This window comes from Etheostoma spectabile, chromosome 10 (genome assembly GCF_008692095.1).
Source record: "Etheostoma spectabile isolate EspeVRDwgs_2016 chromosome 10, UIUC_Espe_1.0, whole genome shotgun sequence".
NCBI lineage: Eukaryota > Metazoa > Chordata > Actinopteri > Perciformes > Percidae > Etheostoma > Etheostoma spectabile.
The window spans coordinates 11245908-11270723 of NC_045742.1; the positions used below are offsets into that span (position 1 = coordinate 11245908).

Consider the following 24816-nt stretch of genomic DNA (forward strand, 5'->3'; position numbering starts at 1 on the left):
CTCAAGGTGTAGCCAAGTGACTCTCAATTTTTTTTTTCATTTCAAAGAGCCCCAGTTTGCTATCTACACTACCTGAGTGAGTTTGAGCTTTGCCAACCACAAGCGCCTTCTTTCCTCTGATAACTTCTGGCATTCCTCTCCCTGGTTTTGAATAACCTTTGGAAGTCAATAATATTCCAAATGTTTTTACTTGGTCTGACCTATTGGTACAACCTAAAACACGGCAATAATACCTATGTTGGGGATCTACTTCAGTGCCTGTGCTTTGTTGTGATGCAGAGTATCTCCAATATAGCGATTACCGGTCTGATGACACGTCGTGATAACCCTCTATAGGTGTAAACCGAGCCTTGGGTATCCTGATCTGTCTTTGAGAAAATGAAAGGTCAGATGGGCCGATCTAGAATCCTCCCCTTTTTCTGCTTTGCCCGTCCAGAGAATTTGGCCCACCCATAAGAGAGAGACATCATGGCTTTCAAATGCGCAAAGTGGCAGTTGGTCAAGGCCACACCCCCAGCCTACACCTTGCCCCCCCCCCCTTCCTCCTCATCAATAGCTACGGACTCATAAATGGCACATCCTAAAGAAAGCTCATCGTGGGACTGGCTCTCGTGGCTGTGATTCTGCACCGAGGCTGAATTTTGGGAAAGAGACTTCAGATATGGTATTAGGGGACCACTAAGGCCTATATAAAAGCATTGAAAGAGCACCATGTCATGGGAACTTTAAACTAAGCTGCTGAAACTAAGCTGCTGAAACTTGATGTGTCATTTCAAATTCGTTGGCAATGTGGCTGACGTTCGGTCCTGTTTGGCCTCATTTTTTAAAACCGCTGTTGCATTGAAATCTGTTCCCTGGTTGAATAGTGTTCCCGTCTTGTTAAAATTCAGTTTCCTGTTGTGTTCCCTCCGTGGTTAGGGTTTGCTTCAGATTATGAGTATGGGTAAATTAAAAGTAGACGCATATTGACAGTCTTGGCACGCTGGGTGCTGCAAAACACAGCGTGTGGGCATCGGTAACTGTCGCAAGAGTAAACAGTTTTACAGTTGAAGTTCATATGTTGCAAACTGAATTGTTCATTTCAACATTCACTGAAAATATAAGCACATTCAATGTATGCCGGTCTTTTAGCATGTTCATGCGCAACTCTGAAGATTTTTACTTGTAACAGTACGTTAGTAGCACGTAAATATTAAAATGTGTAATAGTGAGCGCCACCACCGTAGCCGTGTTGTGCCATCTACTGCCCTGGAGTGCAACTTCACCAACATTTTTAAAACTTCCACAGTGGCTTTAACAGTGTGACCATTTATTTCAAAACTTTGACTTTTTTTGTTGAATAAAAAAAGGTTTTGTAAAATAACATTATATCTCTTAGTGCAAGGCCAATGAAAAACTATTTTCATTGTACAAATTTTTACTAAAACTTAGTTAACAAAACAGCACTGATCCTATACCCAGCCCTAACTTTAACAAACCCAGTGTAAACCACTGAAATATAGCAGTAACATGCGGCCTAACAAGATACATGAAAAATCCAACCAATCGGAGCAAAATTTGAAGTATCTGCAGGCAATCGTGAGGAAAAGTGAACAAAAATATTAAGCTTGCAACAAGCCTGTGCACACTGCAACGAATAAACCAGCATCTTAATTTCGCCATAAAATGAACACGTTGACTGTACAAATGCACTCATTTTAATATATTTTGTATTATATTTCTCCCTTGAGAAGTCTTTTAATAAAACCTGCTAAGAAAACTCATATGCAACTAAACTGGGTGGCAGATTAGGTTCAGGATTCTGCGTTTCTTTCTAAGCAACAATACAAGACACAACACAATCTCTCTTTCCCACAAACACACACACAGATCTCGTAACCCCTCAGCCACCACCCTCTTAGGCTATAATATGAACTTTATTTATTACACCCTTCATTCCTGTTTTTCATTTCCTCTTGTCAACTACCATCCTGTCCAAAACCTATCCTACCAATCCAGCTTGTGCACTATTTTACATGACAATCTTTTTTTCAAATCTTGTACAACACTTTCTGTATCTCCCCCACCCACTCTCTCTCCATCTCATCTCTCCTTCCCTATATGAACCATTTCTCTCAATCTCCCAGCTCCGTCCTTCATTTTACTAATCTCCACGCTGCCTCCAGCCAAATGAATCACCCTCTCAATTTCGTGTTCAAATTTCTCTCCATCCCAGTTTGCTCCATTCCCATTTTCACTCTCCATCTATCCCCCTTCCTCTCCACACCTTCATTACATTCTGCCTGTCTTTTATACCTGCCCTCATCTTCCTCCTCGATCCCTTGCTTGCCTTTCTCGCTCTCTCCCTACGTGGCAAGGGGAGAGGATGGTAGGAGAGCATATCATTTCTGAGAGGAGGTGCTGTCAGTTGACTGCTCTCCAGGCTAAGAGCTGCTCTCCTCGCCCCTGGGTTCACAGAGTCACAGCTCTGTTCTGCTCAAGGATTATGCAGATCTTAATTCCCTTTCGCTCACACCTGAGGTTGGCAGGGCATGAAATAAGGAAAGTGTTCACTGCAAATAAAAGTGTTTGCCACCTAGAAGGATAGAGAGGGGGAGGAAGGAAGAATGGAAGGAGGAAGGAAGAGAGAAGAGATTGCTGGTGGATGGTCTGTGTGAGATAATGAGGGAGGAAAGAGAGACATGAGGTGTGTTGCTGTTTCTTAAAAACAGGAATGCAAATTCCTTGTGTGCATGCATTACATCTTTCAGGTTTCAGTAAGCAAGCATTGAATGGGATCTTTATCACATTTTGTTAAATTGTTAATCAACCCTATAAAAATATCTTCCATTAACGTTAACTTTTTTTAACCTCTCCCAAAAGCCACCAATCAGTTATGCGATACAAGCGGAAATTCCACAGGTAGTTTGCGACCGCGACAGGTTTTCTCTGAGCGCTAAGACAACAAGGTATGATATAGATTCCTCCTTAGTAAATTGTTTGCACGAAGGATTATTACTACATTTATATGCCAGTTTGCAAACTGCGACCGTGATATCAAATTGTGATTTTTTTAATTTATTATTATTATTATTATTATTATTATTATTGCGAGTTGAGTGACCCTAGTTTGTTCTGTGCGTAAAATGATGGATTTTGTTGCCCACGTCCGCTCGCATGTACCGCTCTTCATCAGGCTTGTTTCTTTTCAAACGGCAGCAACACCTGATACATTGATAGTTACTCAAGGGTAGCTTTAAACCGTTTGTCGCTTCAACAATTACAAAAACAACAACAAACAAGGGATAATTATTTAGAGCGTTGCGTACAAATCAAGTCAAAAAGTCTATGAAATGACAGATGTGATGTGAACAGCAGTGTAGCCTCGCCACTGATGGTCGAAAAGTTAATGTCAAAGAAACAATAAGAGAAAATAACTCGCACAAACACACGGAGAGAACAATACATGTTAGTGCGCCTCACCTGATAAAGCCTCCTTGGAAAAAGCAGAAAGACAAGACATACAGAATTCGAATGACCTGTGGGAGCATCCTCTGCTTTAAAATCTCTCCTCAGTCCCGTTGAATAACTTGCAGAAAATTAATTTCGGAAATCAGCAAATCCACTGAGTAGCTTGTGAGACTGGGCTGAAGGAGGAAGGCATCGTTTCTCAGTGATCCAAGCTTGTCTTTGGGGAAACTTCTCCCCCTCCCACCAAGTCCAGAAGGCTGCACACAGCAGACTCACTGCTTCAGGCGGCTGGACAGCACTAGTCAGTCAGTCAGTGTGTTGGTGCTTGTGTTGAAGGGGAGTGTCGGATTTCTTGTCAGTGTGTATATTTTCTATGCTTTCGCCTGCTTGTGTTTTTTTCTCTCGTCTATTTTCCTTCATCACATCAAAAAAAATTAAAAAAGGGGGTGACGATTTAAAGGTACGGTAGCTTTCGTTTTGATGCCTGCCTCGTGCGTAATTAGGCTCAATTAGGATGGAGGGAGTGATGGCTGTGATGATGAGCTAAATTGCAGTGTTGAATGCATTCTGGTGATGAGCAATCTGGACTGAAACACATCCAAATAAACATTTAAGTTAGGAGGACACCGTGCAGTCTAGAATAGAGTTGTGTTGTTGATTGAGTCAGTATCTCTAAATGAATCTAACATTTGAGTTTTGGAAGTTCTTGAGTCATTTCCATCTCTCCTTTAAGCTGTAGCAGTCAACTGTTTAAGCGAAAACTGCCATTTGGAGGTGTACCTGGTCACCTCCAAATGGCAGAAAGACGAAGTTAGCAAAAAGTTGGTGAACATAGTGGATAATTGGGCTTATATTAATCAGGTGGACAGGGACCCAACTTAAAATAAATACTAATGTTGCAACTGTGTGCAGCACGTTTAAAGCTTTAGTGCTTAACATTTTTATGTTAATGAACGCCAGTTAAATTCAAGCATTTGCCAAATGAGCTGATACAAAGCTAATTAAGACTTTCAGATCCACAAAATTCTCTATGTATTTCTCAGTCTGCCTGTGTTTAGAAAATGGTGTCATCTGGCAACTTTCGCACGCAGAAAGTCAAGCGAAGATAATTGCCTCTTATGAAAAGTCCATGTTTTTAATCCTCTGTGTCCTCCTTGGCTACTAGCAACTGCGTGGAGGAGGGGTGAGGGCGATGCACGGTGATGGAAGGTGTATATCGTGTGGACCCTCCAAGAGTTTTGTTGTCATTACTTAGAATTCCTCATGGGGGCGACAGAAACAATGTACTATAGCTTTATTATATAGGCAATTGGTTGATACGCTTGTGATATATCAACATCTAATGTCAGTGGTTTGTTTTCTACTTGAAGCACTGCCCCTAAGTGGTAGACATATCAGTTAATTTAGCAGTAGAGGAAATTTATTTTTCAGTATTAGTGGAAATGTACTGTAGTTAGAGACATTCATTATTTAGGTTTTTTTAAATTGTGTTGAAGTCAATTGTGTATTTTGATGTAAATTTAGTTTTAAACCGGGGGGGAATATAGATCTAGCCTATTTCATGATACTACCACTAGGACCACTTTTTGCATTGAATCATGGTATATTTTTTATCAGAGAAAAACCTGCTGCCACATATACAGTAGTTAGTCAGATTTTAACAGTACATACAAATAGGTATCAGTCCTTTATGACTACACGACACATTCCCACTCCCCTCTCGTAAAATACAGACGCTTGGTTGGGAGCCTTTGTCGTCATTATTGGCGCTAAAAGTCTCCTTTATCGTCTTATCTAAACGCAATTGGTCAAGACTATTGGTGTCCCTTTTGCGCTTTATCTATGTGTGGGCTTACGCTTCCATGACACAGGGAAATAACAGAACGGTTAAAGAAGAAAGCGACTTTAGGAAAGGTGCTAGACGGGAGAGGAACCTCTGTCTCCTGGGTGAAAGTCTTGTGTTTGACCCATCCACCACCCCAACCAACCTCCCTGCGTAGAATTTCTGCCTCACATACTACTCACTAACCCCTGGTGGAGCTGCTGCTCTCCCCAGTACATTATACAAACACGCTGAAGGGAGTTTCGTAAAAATGTCCGTATTTTACAAGTTAAAAGTGAGAATGGGTTGGACAACACACAAATTTAGCTTTTAATTGTCACTAATTCACTGACTTAAACAGTAACATATTTAAGAACTACATTAGCTTTCTCAAAGCATTGTGTCAAATATAGTATTCCCATAATCACTCTAGTTGTGGGAATAAGTTAAATAAATCTCTTCTGCAATCTGATACTGCATGTCTAAAAGACTCCCGGTATGTGTTTTGGGATGTGGATCAGTGTATTTGCACTTTAAGACCCATTAAAGTTTCTGCATTTCAGACATCACAGGGCAGTTCACATCACTCACAGGGTCTGACCAACAATTTGTATCTGTTATAGTCATTTGTCTTCCCAAGTTCATAACCCCGACCTGATCCAGTGTTTCCTAAGCAGGCAGAAGGGTCACTCTTATATGTGGGAAGACACAGCAGATTAAACCTTACTTTACACAATTACTCAATCTTCTTGTTCCTCCTTTGAATGAAGCATGGCTATGAAACATGTATTGGATTTCTCTCTTATTAAGGACTGAAAATCATAAGCCTCTTTGACTTTTCACTCTGATAATTAATTTATGCCAGTTTTTATTAATACTGTATCAATCAAATGCTGCTTTTGTTTTGGGCTGTTCTATGAGCTAGCAGGCAGACTTTATCCACTGTAGAAGAAGTCAAGCCTGACTGTACCAGATCAAGAAATTGTGTAGTAAAATTGTCCGTAAAACCACAGTGTTGTTTTTACACTTTTGAACAGTGGTATCGATCTTTGCAACTAACTGCTGGTAAGAAGGTAAACAAATATATTTACAAAACTATTACTTTAAAACGTATCACAAATACATAGTTTTACTTTTTTAACAGCAAAAGTTTTTTTTAACAGCAAAAGTTTTTTTAACAGCAAAAGTAAATGGTGCATTTGTTGGACTATTTTCATCAGAGGATTAATCCAAATTTGGTCTGCTAGTGAGTATTTACAGCAGCAGGATAGTGTATGTTGGGTTAACTCAAGTTAAACTACAGTGCCCATGTAGCCGGTCATGAAGAAATGTATCAGTCCAAACAACTACTTACACCTCAAAGTTTTTAAATGTTTCAACATGGAAATAAACAACTCTGCATGAAGGATATAAGTTGCTGAGAGGTGAGGCAAAAGTTGAAAATGTCAACCTTTTTATCTAGTCTGTCACTCCATAACCTCTCAACCTGCCCTGATCTCAGATTTGTATATTGATGGGTAGCTTGCCAATGAAAGGTCAGATTCCAGCAGTGGTCATCACTGAGCCTCTTCCCCCTTTAACCCATAAAACCGAATGGAAAGTGTTCTTTGACCAACATACATTAATACCACCACGAGCCATGCTTCAGTTTTATTCATGGTCACATATCAAACTTCACCTTTTAACACAGTAACCTAAAGAGACCATGTTTGAGATCGGCTCTAATATTTCCTATATATTCCTATATAGTCTCATAGGCTTGTTTCATTACTGGCCGTGGTATGTAAAGAAAGAAAAATCCTGACACCAAGAGAGAACATTTCTGTGTAATTCTCCAACTATCAGCTCTTATGTTGTCATCGTGTCCAGCTTTCTTGCATTAACTGTGAAAGTAGTTTTTAGCTGCCTGAGTTGTACCTCAGAGGTTTTTAGTCCCCGAGAAATGGTTGCTCAGCCTAGCACAAAATCCCAATCCGGTGCCACCCCCTTAAGGGATTGACCTGCGGTTGGAGCAGTGGTTTGTGGCCTAACCTCTTACATATCCTCAGCTGCAGAGTAAATAACATTCTCCATGGCTGTTGGTCTGGGTGAATACGAAAAGCTCTGTGCAATGGTCCATGTTGTTTATGGCCTAAAGATGTGATTATCCTCAAAACGTTTAGAGAAACTTACACGGAGACAAGGTCAAGGTGCCGTCCTCTCTTGTTGTGTCTCAGCTGTCTGGATTTGAGAAGACTTTGGAAACAAGTGTCCTCTTCCCTCAATGCATCTGCGCATTGTCTGTAAATGTAAATTTTTCTATATTTTGTTGTCATTGGCAAGGTGGCGAATGTGCTTCTCATCTATATTCACTAAAAAACACATTTTGAAATATTTAATTTCCCTTTGGTATGATAAAACCATTCAAAATCGATAAGAGTGCAAGGTCAATCAATTACATCAATCATTGACTCATTTGTTCTAACGATAGTCATGATAGTCTCTGGATGTTATAGGACGCTAGCGATGTTTTTCATTTCTTCTCTGTCGCGTATAGTTTTATCTGATTTTTGTTTATAATTCTAGACTTAAGACTTCGCTTTTTAGCCATGTATTTTATTGTGGTGTCCTTGCATTATGTGACTGCTAAGGTGCTTTAAATCACATGTATTATTAGTACTATTAATACAATTAATCATAAAATCTGACTATTGAAACATGAAAAAAATCTAACAAAGTGTTTCAGAAATACATGTTATATGTAGTACAATGACACAAAAAGGGCAGAACCAGTACCATTTTAAAAAGTATTTAATTTAGTTTTTTATCTTGTTTAGTTTGCTAAACCTTTTTTTCTTTGTTGTTCTTTTTATTTGAGACATTGTTTAAGGCTTTACTTTTGGTTTGATATGATCTTTGAAATGTTCTGTGGTCTCATTCTTCAATGCTTAGACCTTAAATCGTGTACTGTAGTTTTCTGTGGACTTATAAGTCAAACTAGGCTGTGTTAGATAAGTGTTTTGAATCTTTTGATAAGGTATTCTAAAAGTTATGAGGATAAACCTATTTACGAACTACACAACATTCAATGAAGAATGTGCTAGGTCATATCTAACCGCCTTATACATAATTATGGGAGTCAACCCATTGCAGCCTAATCCTCATGGCCTTTGCTATTTGCTCAATCATGTTTTCAGGTCCAAAAAGTTGACTTCAGACAAACTTTATTTAGGAGAAAAGTGAAAAGTTGTAAATGACTTGATTAAGATGTGTGAAGCACACAGGGACGAATTCTCCTTTGTTTACATAAATGTGTAGATATAACCCTTCCCAGGTCTTCACAGATGTATGAAGTAAAGAAATAATCCAGACAGACATGACCATCAGTCTGCATGCATAAAGCATCTATTCAATTTATACAGCCAGCCAAAGTAGACAGTCAATCCAAAAAAAAGCTGATATGCTTTGACAGACGGACACGGTCGCCGCGGCCTGGAATGAAAATGACAAGGCAATACAGAGTCAGTCAGAGTCAGTCAGCCAAATTATTGAAAGATTACAATGTCAAAGTAAGTTTAACACAATATGGGCTATACATGTTATTCATATTAGTGGTAGTCAAAGACTCTTTTATGATTCATGATCACGTTCACTTCAGCACTGCAACCTTCCATTCAGAGCCAATCTCCTTCCAAGAACTTATGAGAGCAGAAAAAGTGTATTAAAGGAACTTCCACCAGTCTTATTTGAGGTTTAGGGTTTGGTTTGGCTTTACTTTGAGTGGTTCAATTCTTATGATTAGTTTGTGGACAAGACACAAATCCGACTGAAAAAGACACAACATCTAACATATGTACATGCATGTAAATGTATATGTTGTATATGTCTGTGAGAATGCAGCCTAATCTTCATGTTGATTCTATCTAAAATTTGACTTTAAACACTTTCTTCTAGAGTGCAGACATATTTGGTGTGTATCCTCTCGTTGAGTAAAAAATGACATCATATGGATGTGGTGTTTTCCACTGTGTGGTGAATGTTGTTGCTGTAATAAGGTTATATAAGAAATACGTTTTCCTGCGTATTTAAGGTTTGAATTGTTGGAAATAAACTTAATTGAAGACAGTTGATTTGCTTTCTTTGCTAGAGTTAGATGTCTACGGAAGAGGATTAGGGCCACTGGTGAATTTTTTTGTGAGTTCTGACTTTTTTCTCAGAATTCTGACTTTTTTCTCAGAATTCTGACTTTAATCTCAGAATTCTGAGGAAAAAAAAAAAGGTCAGAATTCTGACTTTAATCTCAGAATTCTGAGGGGGAAAAAAAGTCAGAATTCTGAGATTAAAGTCAGAATTCTGACTTTTTTTCCCCTCAGAATTCTGAGATTAAAGTCAGAATTCTGAGAAAAAAGTCAGAATTCTGACTTTAATCTCAGAATTCTGAGAAAAAAAATCAGAATTCTGAGATTAAAGTCAGAATTCTGAGAAAAAAGTCAGAATTCTGACTTTAATCTCAGAATTCTGAGAAAAAAGTCAGAATTCTGAGATTAAAGTCAGAATTCTGAGAAAAAAGTCAGAACTCACCAAAAAAATTCACCAGTGGCCCTAATCCTCTTCCGTAGATGTCACAGTCACTAAACATGATGACTATCAAACGGGAGCCATCAGATGGCTATGCTCCAGTCTTTGTACTAAGCTAACCAACTCCTGGCTCCAGCATCATATTTAGCATACAAACATGAGAGTGGCATCAATCTTTTAATCTCATTCTTTTTGTAAGATAACAAATAAGCATGTGTCCAACTATTGCTTTAAAGGAAAAATGTTGTACTCTCGGTCATCTTATCAGTTTTGATAGCATTCTTATATAATATTAGTTATTTATTAAAACTTCTCTAGTTCAGTTTTTGAGTTGAAAACAAAGTCATTATTGTCTGTTGTACTTCATTGCTGTGTAGGGCTGCCTCCTGGTTTAACTTCGGCTTAACCTACTCACCCACGTTTTACTGTCTGCTGTAAAGCTGTTTGTCAGTATCACCATGTTCATCTATTACTACCATAAAACTGGGGATTGAATAATAGCCAAATATATCAAAATAAGCCCCCACACATGCAACACAAGCCTTTAAGCACTAGAAAAATAATTAATTAATGCAATGTAATTCACCTCACTGACTCTGACTCAAAGTTCCATTGAGGCAGACAGCCTTTATCACTTGATTGACATACAGTATAATTAAAAGGAAAACTCATGCTGAATTCTCTAGACTCTACCAAAGATGCATTAACCTAGATAGAAAATAAAATAAAATATAGTATGTCCTTTTGTTTCCTTGCTCCTTCTATCTGACGTGCCTTCTGCCAGTCTATGACTCCAATAAGGAGAGTGCAGGATCTGCTGATATTGCCAAATAACTGCACCAAGCTACACAAAGGTTGGTCAAAGCTTGACTGAGGGCCTGTAATATTAAACTACAGCATTAATAGCTTGACAGACTAAAATGGAAATAAAAGGTCAAACTTAAATGACAGACATGGATATAGAGACACAGGTTAGGCAGGTCACTGAGGGAAAGGTCACCAGTGCATGTTTTGGAGGCCTGATCAAAGACAGACGGGATCTCCGTTCAGCGTTTTGCATTCCAGTGCTCTCCGTCTTGCATGCTATAGTAGGCATTGAACAAGCAATGACTTATTGTATCTTTGCTGTGTGCGTCTTCATAGCCAGCTGTTTGAAACGATTTCCTCCAACAACATCAACAAGTACTTGGTGGTACATTCCTCTAAAGTGGGCAGATGCTGGTGCTTTGGTCTTGCATAGAATAGTAAAGTGAACACTGCTCAATTCCAGATAAGAGCTTCAAACGTAAACAGCAACTCTTTTCCGTCTCTCAATTGAGCAAAGGCCATCTGTGCACCTTTTACACTCCCACAACCTCATTTCCAGCTTCAGGAGGAGACTGTCTCTGCCACTCATAATGATGATTTAAATGGCCAACTGGACACTATGTAACCCCTCCCGCCCGCATAGCCATTCCTTCTATTTTGAGGCACCAAACCACGTTCCTCTTTTTTGTGTTGAAGATAGGAATGACAAGCACTGTGACCTACAGATAGACTGGCCTTGTCGTTTGACTTGTGGCATCTTTCCCCCTTCAGCCATACCTCCCAACTGCTGTCTTTAAACAAGAAGGTCCACACATGAACACACATGCATGTCCAATTTAAAGGAACAATCTGTGATGAAATTGTACAGAAAAAAACTGTGTGCACTAGAGAACGTATTTTGATATTTAAATTTAGTTATTGTTTGAAAGGTTTGTTTACTTTAGCATTTAAGTAAAACAAACCAACTTTACATTATGATTGTCAGAGAAACAAAGTGTTCAATTATGTTTCAATAACATCTGTAAATATAACTCTAATATGTATGGTTACAACAAACACAGATTCTGCTTGTTAAACTAGATACAGACACTTACACGTACATGTGAATGGCATTCAAGAGTGTTTGCAGAAACCAAGAATAAAAAGCATGCTTGTGTGCTGTGTTTATTCCACACACATAACTCACCCCCATCCTCCATAGATCCATTGTAATGCTTTGTGTCATGTTTCAACTATGATGCAGTGGGTTTTAATTGCAACATCTTTTATGACACACAAGTTACTGTATCAAACAGTTGTAACCATGAAATACAATTCTATAAGTGTTGACTTGAATGTGCAGCTGTGCGCAGCTTTATGGGGCAGGAACCTGCAGCAGCCATAAATAAAGTGTTCTATACTGTCTTTGTTCTCCTTTTAACTTACTGAGGAAAATGTACTTAATTGGCTGTGGAGCCATTTCTTGGGGGAAATATTTACATTTTTATTTTATTTTATGTCAGACAGCTCATTAGATGTTTTTGAAGATTGCAGTTTTTGAACACCTTCTGTGTGACTCATTTCTGTGGATTTTGAAGGAGCATTCAATGGCTGTCCCATTTTTCACGTTATGCTTGTGACACTCGCAGGGCTGGAAAAAAGTGCAGGCAACAATACAGTGCCCTGTGGCTTCTTTCATGTTGCTGTTGTGAGTATGTGATAGAAATGAAAAGAATGCAAAGCAACGTGATAATGCATTAAATTTTAATTAGATAAGAGTTAAGAAATCTTCCTCTTGGTTATGGTTTTCCTTCACACTATGGAATCTTTTGGTCTTATGGGAGATGCAATGCCATCATTTCTTGTATACTTAGAGTTTTATTCAACCCATGTCCTTCATCTTTTCCAATTAATAATGTATTTTTGATCAATCATGGATGCTCTGAAGTTCACATAAGTCTCTGAAGTATGATTTGTAACTGCATGAAACAGAGACAGTATAGTACATATCAATTTTAAGCCTCTATCTTTCGTGGAAAATCCCCTGTGCTGCACACTATACAATCTGAAATAGTAATTATACACTTTGGAAATCAAATAATTCATGAGGTGTCTTGGTAGCAAAGGGTTAAGGTGTGCACCAAAAAACCACAATATCCACAGGAACCCTGGCTAAATACCTTTTGTTACATGTCATACATTATTATTGACTGTAACAACGTCACACTGTTCCTCCTTTCCTATATGTGGGCTGTGATGTTTGAACATGAATGATGGTCCTACTTGGCCATGTTAACCTGCACAGATATAGTAAGCACCATCTCACGTTTGAGTAACGAGTGCTACTCAGAGGACATATGTTCTTTTCACAGTGACCGGAACACAACAACACACCAACATGGGCATTTGAAATAAACATGACTGTTTAAATGTAAATTATTAATTGGAATACACAATAGATAGGCTGCTCTTATTCATATTGGGCTACAGTTGAAAGTGCATTTGTGTAAGTGGATTCTGAAAACGTTTTTATAATTGATCAGTGACTCAAATTACGTGCAAAATTAGTCAGGGTGAAAATGGAGGCAATTAATATACAGTTGATGGACCCTTTTTGTATTCAGGATCTTTGAATCTTAACAGGTTTGTTTGTCTGCTTTCAACTGTTATTGATGCAATGGGATCTGGAGTAAATTGGTCTAAGAGGGGTTTGAGTTACTGTATGTTACATAATAAACAAGGTAGTAGCTTTTCTCAGCTGCCAGATGTGTCCAGACGAACCTACTAAGTTCAACCAGAGATTTTGCTGACATGATGAAACCAGGAGCAACTGCATCTTTATATAATAGAAAGTGTTGACATATTCTTCCTCTTAAGCAGGTAACAGACCTGAGAGGTTGCCTTTCCCAGAAATCATTTGTTTTGCACAATTTACACAGGTTGCTCAAGGGTAAAGGAAAATATGAAAACAAGATGGTTTTCAGACGAAAATGGGATGACCAACAATTGTGCTTGGAGCAAGAGCACAATGAACCGAGTGCAGTAAACGGGACGAGGATGATTCATGGTGCAGTATCAGGAATGTGCTTACGTGAGGTAGCACGGGATGTACCAGGCCGAAAGTGAAGGTTGTAGATATATTGAAAAGGTGTTTTTATAGCATTCAGATAATTCATTGTTTTATTCGGTCACATGTGGGGTCATTTCCAATAGGCTATTGCAGAAGACAATTCAAAAGGTCAAGCACCCAACCAACATGGCTGCAGTTGTTTATAGTATCACATTTCTAACAGTAATGGTCACAGAATTTGCCAGTCATTTATTTATCCAAAATCATGATCTTTCTCCAAGCAGAAGGAAGTGTATTGTACCTTGGTCTATGATACGGATCTCTCAAGAGTAATAGCAATAGCTAATTGTGATATTTTACCCCATTGTTTTGCAGGAAGTGCACAACCAACAGCTACTAAACACTGCCCGATGTAAGTCAATTGCAGATTTGAGTCACTCGCGCATGCGTCACTTTGCATGGGTGAAGATGTGAGTTTGTGACAAGTTCACTTTGCGACAAGTTGCCTACAAGATGCTAACCAGAGACTTCTACAGTGTCAATACAGTAAAAATGGACCTACTTAATGAAGTTTGTTCACTGCTGGCTACAAGTTGGCATCAAATACATCAAGGTTGTCAGTTGAATGGCGTTTTAAGCCAACGTTAGCAATCAAACAACCATAGATAGCTAAAATGTTTTTGAAATTATTTCTATATTTTGTTATTGTTCGTAATAAGAAAAGTTTATTATTTATTTCACTAATTTACGTATGACATGTCATGCCGTAAACCGTTTAAATCTGATCATGCGCGACTCAAATCTGCACTCGACTTACATTGGGCAGTGACAGCTACAATGGCTACACTCACGATGTGATTCAGAATTAACAGTTATCAATTGTTTTTTTAGTCATTCCTTACTACTCAGAAATTTGTGTAAATTAATCTCTGTGCTGTATAATTTTAGAGGGGGAAAATCGGAAGACATGATTTTCCCCCTCTAAAATGCATAAGGCTTAACACATGTATACAGAAAGTTTGTATATGAATGCAGGAGACTATTGGATAAAATGTTCAAGAAAAGTGAGATTAGGTTTGTCCTTTAAATGTCTTTATACAGTCAGAACGGCACATGAATTAACTTAAGCTAAAGAAAAAAATCTTTCTCTCTCTATCCTTTGAAGACAATACAATGTCTTCCAATAATGAGGAGCTGATGAACAACTAGGTCTGATGAAAACATGTTTCATTATTTTTACTGTATTGGGAGCAGGGGCGGGGGGGGTTACATAGCTGTCTCAGCTATGTAACAGTGTTCTCACACCACAGCATCAAAATAAGCCCACAGCTGGAAAACCGTGGGAGATTCAACAACACTGTAAACAACTCAAGTTTGAGGTCTTTTATAGTCATGACCTTGGTTGTTTTTAACAGAAAGAAAGAAAACTTGGAGTTCAACCTTGCAGTTCAGCCGGGGACTCAATGCTGCACATTCGAAGATAAAGATTCAGGAGGAGTACATGTTTGTACCAGGAAGTATACTTTCACAAATGTAGTGAGCACATAATGGGTCTCCTGGGACCAGAATCTTACCTTGCTATGTGCCATATAGATATATAGATATATAGTTTTCTGATACTAAATATTCCAATTTGTACCATTTCAGCCTGAGCTATAGTATTCTTCTAGCATGCAATATTTGTGTGCAACTGTTACAGATAACCTTAGTACTGCATAATGTTTTGTAATCTTCTGCAAAAAGTTTGACAGGGTTTTTGTCAAGTTACATTTTTTTTTTTTATCTGCAATCTCTGGAGTCTGTGCCTCTGTCCACACCAGTTTTAAAATTTAATGTATAACCAGAATTGTATTTCCTCAACGAACAAAATCAACAGATAAAGTCAGTTAAGATAGTTAATTCCCAGTGGAGCATCTGCCTTGGCTGGGTCTGCCATTAAACACATTTTAGAGGTGGGCAGTTAGTGAGGGATCATCAAGTGACTCCTACTGACTGGTCAGGGTGTCGGTGTAGAGGAGGCAGGGATCTATTATGGATGACTGGTACAGAAAAAAATAGATCAGTAAAAGGTAGCAGACTTTTAATATGTCCGTCAGTGACCTATTTTGTTTAAAGATGCATTTCCGTCCAGTGTAGTTAACAGCACTAGCAGCAAGGTACAACACTGGTATGCTTTTTATGAGAGTGTGTGTGATATGTTGCTCTCCTCATCAATTTCAACACTCTCCCTGGTTATGAATATTTAAGAGCTTCGGACCAACAGCCAGAGGGCAACCTGAGAGAGAGGGTGAGGAAGAGAATCATAAAGTTATAGTTTGGGACAATGGGAGAGGAATTATAAGTGAGGAGAGTTAGAAAGTGAAAAGTGAGAGATTTGGTCGGTAAGATGTGGGTTGATGCCCTATTATTGTCAAACCGACAGTGGGCAGCAGCAGACAGATATGCTTTGGTCTCTAAAGAAACAAAAGTGGTGCAATACATCAGGTCAGCCGGATATACTGAAGCGTTCCTCCATACAGCTGCTACACAGATGCTTTTGTTTTGATTGTTTTTTAACAAAGGGATTCATCATCACTCTTGAAAATGTAACACTATGAAGGAAATTTGTTATAATAATAATTATTATTATTATTGTTACAATTAATAAAGAGCTAATGCTAATAAAGTGCATTTATATTGGTTCAAGATACTTTAGATACTCTAGACATTCTGTTGCAGTTGCAACTGAAAACCTTGTTCCTTTCAAACCGGGGTGGCGTCAATCACATTTTAGTTTATTATTGAGACAAAAAAACTTCTCTTCTATACAATTTTAAGTGTTTTTTCCCTTCACAAATCAAAAGTACTCAGCTTTATGTTGAATCCTTTTAATGTAACAAAAGAAAAAGAGAGCTCGTTTTTTCTGAAGAGTTAGTAAATTACTGAAAGCTAAAAAGTCTTCAAATAACATGTTTTGTGTTCCCGTATTCATACGAGTAAAGTATTTTCATTAGAAAATTGACAAAAGAGAGATGACAGGAAAGGAGGAGAAAGACAGATGAGAAAAGATATGCATTGGCCTCTGACCAGACTCAAGTAAGGGACAATGCGATTCACATTCATTAAGCTCCATAAACCCTAAGGGTGCCAAGGGGGAAGGGTGCATCTTGAGTCGGTTGACTGTGACATCAACTTGACTTGGTTGAGCCAAGGCACCAGAACACACTGGTCCTGCTTGCCAGCAAAATCTTAACAACTCCAAATGTCTAAAAAACATTCAATCAGTGAAAACAACATGGCACAGTACAATGTGATACAATATGTTATGTCATGAAAATGTGGACCAAAGAGGTTTGAACTAATACACAGAGATGTTGCCTTCCTCAGAGCCCTGCAAACTCAGCTCACTGATGGAGACAACAGTTTTGCATGCTCAGATGGCTCAGTTGGTAGAGCGGGCACCCATACAGTGTATAGAGGAGGTTTACTCCTCTGCGCAGCAGGCCCAGGTTTGACTCCGACCTGTGGATCTTTGCTACATGTCATTCCCCCTCTCTCTCCGTTTTCCATGTCTTCATCTGTCCTCTCAATTAAAGGCCTAAAATGCTCCAAAATAATCTTTGAAAAAAATACCAACAGTTTTCTCTTGAAATCAAATCTGAATAATTTATCATGAAAAACATCACATCAGTGTTCCTGTTTTTCTCAATAGACTAGATTACCATTGCCAAACTCCTAGACCAACTGGAAATCCCTTTCCATTACTCATGAGATGATAAATTCTATCACTTCCATCTTTGCTTCACAGCAGTATTGACTGCAGCAACTTCTTCTTCTATTCACATGGGGTCCAAGAGCTGGAGGGGTATGGGTAGTAATTAACTTGACTAGAGGTTTAGTCATCGGGAGGGAAGGGTTTTCCAGTAGTGCAAACTGCATTTCTCTCTCTCTCTCTCTCTCTCTCTCTCTCTCTCTCTCTCTCTCTCTCTCTCTCTCTCTCTCTCTCTCTCTCTCTCTCTCTCTCTCTCTCTCTCCCCCTCTTGCAACTCAGTCTTCGTGCATCACTGAGTCAAATTTGAATTATTCATCAGCATGTTGTGGGTTTATTTTGTCAAAGTATCCCCAGACATGATAGAAGGCAGGGTTTGGGTGTGGGAGGAAATGGAAGGTAATGATCAACACAGTTATTAGTTCTTGTCAGAGACTTGTTTAACATCCATCATGGGTAATTAGGTTTATGACATGCAAAGGCACAACATCTTATTTGGCAAATTAATGGGGAGGCAAGCTAAATGCAGGGCAGCTTTCTGGAAATGAGATTTGCCTGGACCTCAAAATTATCTCACTTCACATTTCAGATTCTCTTTTTGATCTACTTTGGTTGCTGTCTCTAGGATGTATAATTCACCCTGTTGTGTATTATGCATCACGAGGGGGAAACAAAATTTTCATTGGTACCCACAGACAAAATAAGATGCTTACTCTTATAAATTAATCCCTCTACTCATCGTCCGTACATGAACATTTAGGTCACCCTTCTTTGGTTAAGATGGCTTTGGTGCCCTGCAGCTAGTGTCTCTACCACCCACTCAGGAGGGGACCACAAAAAAACTGCAGAATTTTACTTCAGTCTTCTTTCTTTGTGTTTTGTTTATGGCCTATTTAAATTCAGCTGGCTTTCTCATTGCTCAACTCGCTCAACTTGTACTTCTACCATCTGACGTTCATGTCTTTGTTAATGAAATCATGCACTCCTGCTTTCTTGTATTTGCCGTTTTGTTTGCATCCTCATCATACCGCTAATTATCATCTTCCCATTTTCAAATCCCTGAACAGTGGTTGTCATGCCTCAAAACGAAGCTTTGTGTTTTTTATATCATATAAATGACAGCCACCCACTGAGACTTCTTTTTCAAATTTGCGAAACACTTCCCAAGAAGTTGCATCTTTCATCATCTTATTCAATCTGTCTCTGCTTGTAACAGGCATGGTGAGCCTCTGCTGATATGATGTAAAAAATATCCTTCTATTTTTAATATCTCACTTCTTATTTTACTTCTACTGTATGAACTTTTATGTCAGCTTCAATTTTATGGCTCATAAAAACTCCTCTGCACATTCGTGTCAGACCACAGAAATGCATTATTGCCCTACCTAGATACGACTCTCAGGCAGGTTTCTTGCCATTTTGTGCTCAACTGTCTTGGAGGCCTTCTTTAAACAGTGTCCTGCTGAGACACCTGAAGGATCTTCTTCTCAGAGAAGCTGACATTCAGTCGCGTCTCTCAGGCGCATGGCTGGCTCTCAAGGGAAGCTGAAGGAACAAAAGCCCTATCATGGCATGAATCCTGACAAAACCAGCCCCTGTAGATTGGGTCTGGCCTCCTGCTGAGATGACCTGATAAGGCCATGGAGCTAACTAACAGTATCCTCTTTCTCACAAGGAAAGTGTGGAACTCCCTCTTTGTGTCTCTATCTTAAAAATTGTAACTAATTGTCAACATTTACTTTGATAGGGGGCAGGGTAAAGGACAAATGCTTGTAATCCTGTCTCTAATATTTAGATGATTGATGGCAGAGCATGTTTTTTTTTATTTTATTTTATTTTTTTTAATTTTTTTTTTTTTTTTACCTTTATTTAACCAGGAAGTCCCTTGAGATTGAAATCTCTTTTTCGAGGGAGACCTGGCCAAGACGGCACACCAGTTACAATTTAAACAAATACAGCACAGACAAAATCTCACATAGAGGAAAGGACAGGTCACATAGGGCAGTTACATTTTTGAATTACATGACATTTTAACATGGCCTAAACCTTCCAATGGGACTAGATTATTTAAATGGATCAAGTTTTGCAAATTATTCCAAGACCAAGGAGCGGAGTAAGAGAAGGCTTTCTTCCCCAGCTCAGTAAAAACCCTTGGAACCTGGTAAGAGCGCCACCTGGTGGAACGGAGATGAAAATGGCTGGAATTTAGCTTGAGGAGATTACATAAATATGCCGGCAGTTTACCCAACATGGCCTTGTATAGAAAAATATAAAAATGAAGTTGTCTACGTAGACTTAGTGACGGCCAGCCTACCAGTTCATACAGCGTACAATGATGAGTACGTGCATAAGAGTTAGTTAAGAAGCGCAAAGCACTATGGTACACAGAGTCTAACAGGTGGAGAGTACTAGAGGCAGCATGCATGTAGACAACATCACCATAGTCCAAAACACTTAAAAAAGTAGCCTGAACAAGTGTTTTTCTGGCTGACATGTTAAAACAAGTTTTATTTCTAAAATAAAACCCCAGCCTTAGTTTCAGCTTTTTTACAAGTTTTTCAACTTGTACACATTTTGCACACATTTTAGAAGATTTTAGGTGAGATGAAGGTTCTTACTGGTTTCTTATGAATACTAACCCCTTAAAATCTCCTTATTTCCCCATAAATATCTTTTACCATTAGAAAATGTATTCTCCATTGTCTGACAGAAGAATATAAGCTTTATTCTGTGTTAGCTTGTTTCAACTCTTCATCTGCAGTATATGAAGTTTACAACGATTGAAGTCAACAGCCATCCATTCCATCACATTGTAATTTGAAATATTTTAATGTAATTTTGTACACCATGACAAACATTCTGCCTGACATATTTTGCATCTTTCGAAACTAGAAGTTTAAACGAAGTTCTGTGAGTTTGAACAATGTTTGGCTGCACAGCATCCGCTGACCCTCCGTCAGTCATTGTGGGTCTTTGGTGTTTCAGGGATATAATACATTTTTACCACAAATGTCAGTCAATTTCCAGCAAATCCTCCAAATAAAACAACTAAATAGTATATTTTTTGTTGTTGCCTTCAAGCACATGTAAGTGTTTTCTGATGTGATCACTATATTAGTAGAACATAATTAGTAGAGCTTTGGTGCCTTCCAAAATTGTAACAAATAACTGTAGCAACGTTTTAGATTTAACATGGCTGTGGTTGAGGTTTGGTTTACTTTAGGCCTAAAAATGAATTAGTAAGAGAAAGATTGTGGTTTTGGTTAAAATACCTACTTTGATTAAGATGGGAGACGGTTACAATAATTACTACATTATGTTAATGTTTTTTGGACCCACCCATCCACCCTGTCCTCCTCTCTCCATGGACTTTGTAGCTTTATAAAATATCCCACTATTTCTTCTTGGACAAGAGTCTTAATTCCTTTGGCCTCTTCAGTCTTTGTCGCTTGAACATGAACAGATGTCACTTTTGGTCATTTGCTGATGGTCATTTGCTGAAAAGACTCATTGGTATTTGTTATTCTTACATGCGTGCACATTGGCACGGAACAATAGAAAACCCCTAGGGGAAATATTTGAAAGCACAATACAGAATTTTGCATGATCGACAAGCTACCTGATGCTCCCTGACCCTGCATCCAATGCCGAAAAAAGCCTAGGAATGTTTTTACATGATATATGAGCCAGGTCTGGATGTCTGCCATGCCTTCTTTGATGGAGGAAGAGTCAAGAACATTTAGATGGTAATGAACGCAAATACTTTCCGATCAATGCTCAGGCGGAGATGCTTAAACTCTTCATGGCAATGTTTAGGATGCCAGCTGACTCTCTCTGCTGCCCTCAAAATGAATACAAACTGCAGCGTAAAAGTTAATAAAACAGACACAGACGAAAATTCAATAAGAAGAAATAAATGGTGCTTTTCTACAAGACCTGGAAAGTGTATCTAATCCTTTATTTACTTATTTCCTTAATATACAGACAGAATAACCACACAGTGTTTTTTCCCTTTTTTGTGATGACCATATAGATGTAGGGAAGAGAATGAGATTATTAATGCAAATGTAAAAAAATTAAAATAAGTGATAAGTAAGGTAGGACTCAGGCAGGTCCTCTAGATTTGACATTCTGCTGAGGTCTTTAAGAGAAACCGCACAACTAAATTCAGAGACATTCTTTTGAAACATCTCTTGTTTTCCTTCACTTATTAATAAAAGCAAGGATTTAGTGTTTTGTTGATATCGCCTGGTGTGTTTGGGTGTGTTATTGCTGTCAGAAAGAGAAGCACAGTTTTTTTTATTTTATTTTTATCGCTATCTCTATCACTGTCACCTTTTGTTGCGTCACCCTGAGCCAGATCTTACTTCACAACTGAAACCTGCTGCAACAAACACTCACTGCAGCACAGAATATTTTATCTTAAATCCAACACCTTTCCTCAACACTTTGAGAATAGACTATGGGTGCGGACGTGGGGGAGGGTCACATAATGGAGTTCATGTTTGCTTGCTGCTATTACATTACAATGAAACCAGACACTAATGGAATGTTTGCAAATGACACCAAGGGACACTGTATTGCTCACCCTGCCTTAAGAGTGAGGAATTACACCAATAAATATGGTTAATGGGAACACAAGTCTGAGCAAATGTAGGGGTTACACGTCAACAAAATGCAAAGCTACTACATCACAAAAGATCTGTGAAAGGAGCTGGAATAGTGCTGGAGATGCATGGAGGTCATTTCTGACTCCAAGGATGTTGGAGAGGGAAAACAACGAAGGAGGGAAGTGTACATATTGGAACAATAACTACACAAATGGCGGTGATGTCTCCCTTAGCGCCTCTTCCACCCATAATACTCCATGCTCGTCTCTATAGCAACCACTGGCTTTTGAAGCACACCTTAAGACAGACACAAGCACCCAACACAAACACAACCACACACACAGATGCTGTGCATGGATACAAACCTGGGTTGCATTGTGCACAGACCGGTGATTTATGCTGTCAGTAAAGGGGGGGAAAAGGGTATTTTTTTAAAGTTATTGTACTTCTGTAGCAAGTAAAAGATATCAAGTTTGATCGGAGTTTGTCAAAAAAGGCATTTTATTTCTTTAAATGACACACTCAGAGGATCAATCCTAATTTATCATGTTCTCAATCTTTGTGGAATACATTTTCTGTTAACAGAGAAGTCTACTCTGAGTTTGTTCCTGTAATTACTAATCACTTATCCTGCATTTGATACCCAAAAAATGTCTAAACTGACAAAACATATCCATTTTGCCAATTAATCTCTTCAGCGACAGTTTTTTAATTTTACACACGCTTGTTTTAGCTTGCACAAGGCTACGTTGTTGACTTTGATTGTGTACGTTGTAAAATCCCAAATGGAGATTTGACTTTAGATTTATATGCAAAGAGACGCGAGCGGCATGTAGGACACCAGCTCAGAATATCTACAACAGCCACGTAGGGGGAATGAAAAAAGCAGGAGCGAGATTTAATCATTTAAAGATTCTGTTTTTCATATGTGTGCCACTCCTGGAATCATGACAGAAGACCCTGAGGAGGGATGCCCAATAAAGCTATCGCCCTCCACACTCATAAAATGAGACATACAGAGACCCAGCGGTAGATAGTAAATAAGTTCATGTGATAAGGTAACCCCAGAGGTGATGTAGATGTAGAACGTGTGTTGAGGTTGGCTACCTGATGTTTTGTTTTGTCATTTTTTACATCTTCTTGTACTGTACATGTAAATGCAAAATGTAATTATAGTTTGGCATTCAAGCTGCAATAATTAGCGGCCAAAAAATTAAGTGAAATGTTTGTTTTGTTTACAAAGTTTCTCTTTAGTGAAGAAAAATCAGGATGTTTTTTTTCTCTGTTCTCATGTTTTATAATCCATTTGGGATTTGGGCTCAGGAATAATGAACATCATCATCATCATCATCATCATCATCATCATCATCATTATTATCCTGCTGCAGTATATTTCCACTAAGGACACTTTTATTATAAATTGGAGCTTCTGCCATTGCTGTGTAAAATAGCCAAATATAAGGACGCTCAAGCCTAGAAGCAACCAAGTACTAAAGATACTGTGTATTTTAGATCAAATGCATCTACATAGCCCCTTTAATTTTGCACCATAAACCTGTTGTGCTTTCTTTATTCACTCTAAAATACCTTGACAGCTGCTGTACAACCATTTCAGAGCTCTGTAATACAAGGGTTAACTGTCATGTTTTAGTGGGACATTAAAGCCAAAGGGTTCTTTTGGGCCATGAGATGCACTGCATGTACATACAGCATTTCTCATAAATCATAGACCGGTCCACATAAAATTAAATTAACTCTGTTTGTGTTTTCAGGAGGGGGAAAATAAGGTTTGTAAATGGTTTTGAAGGAGAAGCTAAAGTACAGTGTATACTTCTAGGCTACAGTTTGTACTTACAGATGGCCTGCAGAGAGAGAAAGAGTTGCCTTGATGCTGCTGCATGTTAGATGATAGATAACCAGTAAGTGAATAAGCAATCAAGATGAGAAATGACATTGGTGAAAATGCAGCACAATCCAACACTATCATACCACAAAAGCAAAAATTACACTTCCTGTATTTTTACATCCCATGGCATGTCTTCACGCCAAGATTCAACACCAAATATAATTGAAACTAACACTAGTGACAAAACCAGTCAGATGTATGCAGCATCCAAATTAACCTGGACCTACAGCAAATGTGCACACAATTAAAACGCTGTGGCAAAACAAAGTTTTCCATTTCCTGTTGCCCATTAACTCAGTACTTACTTGCATAGATGAGCGAGCAGCGAGATATCCACTTTATGTCACCTTAATTATAACCTGGAACACAGACGTGCGTACTCCATGCAAAGTCTGCACCGCTGCCATCTATGCCTACGCCAAATGAACACTGAATATAAACCTTGCAAAACACTGATGGTGTTATACACAAAACCACAATAAAGAGAGAAGAGTGTCTAACTGTTTACAGTGGCACCTACAAATTGAACTCATCAGTCAAAACCAGAAAGTTCTTGGTTAAAGCTGTTTGTAGTAGATTAAAAGTTACATTTTGAATATTGAATTGCAAATGCTAAAACTCTGAACTCCAACTGAACTCCAGAGATTATTCCACAACTAAATAAGTTGTTTTACCCTTTGGGCTGAAAATTATGTTTCACTATTTTTCAAAAGCAAGACCTTCCACGGCATAATTAATTTTTCTCTTGGATGATTCTCTTGACTTAAGGGGCTGTCCTCGATATCCAGCACATTAATATAGCAGCAAACAAATATTTGCTATGTAAAGAAATAGAGTAATGGCATCCTGAGCAGAGAATACATTTGC

The 24816-nt window shown here is 38.5% G+C and overlaps 1 protein-coding gene across 2 annotated transcripts in view; it reads right to left on the reverse strand.

Annotated features, from left to right (window-relative positions):
• The window catches only part of glra4a (glycine receptor, alpha 4a), a 54892-nt gene extending 51128 nt beyond the window's left edge, over positions 1 to 3764 (reverse strand). For both annotated transcript variants that reach the window (XM_032527865.1, XM_032527866.1), the window contains exon 1: positions 3463 to 3764. In XM_032527865.1, coding sequence (XP_032383756.1) covers positions 3463 to 3530 — 68 coding nt within the window. In that variant the 5' untranslated portion in view covers positions 3531 to 3764. The remainder of the gene's footprint in view (positions 1 to 3462) is intronic.
• Positions 3765 to 24816: the final 21052 nt, after the last annotated feature.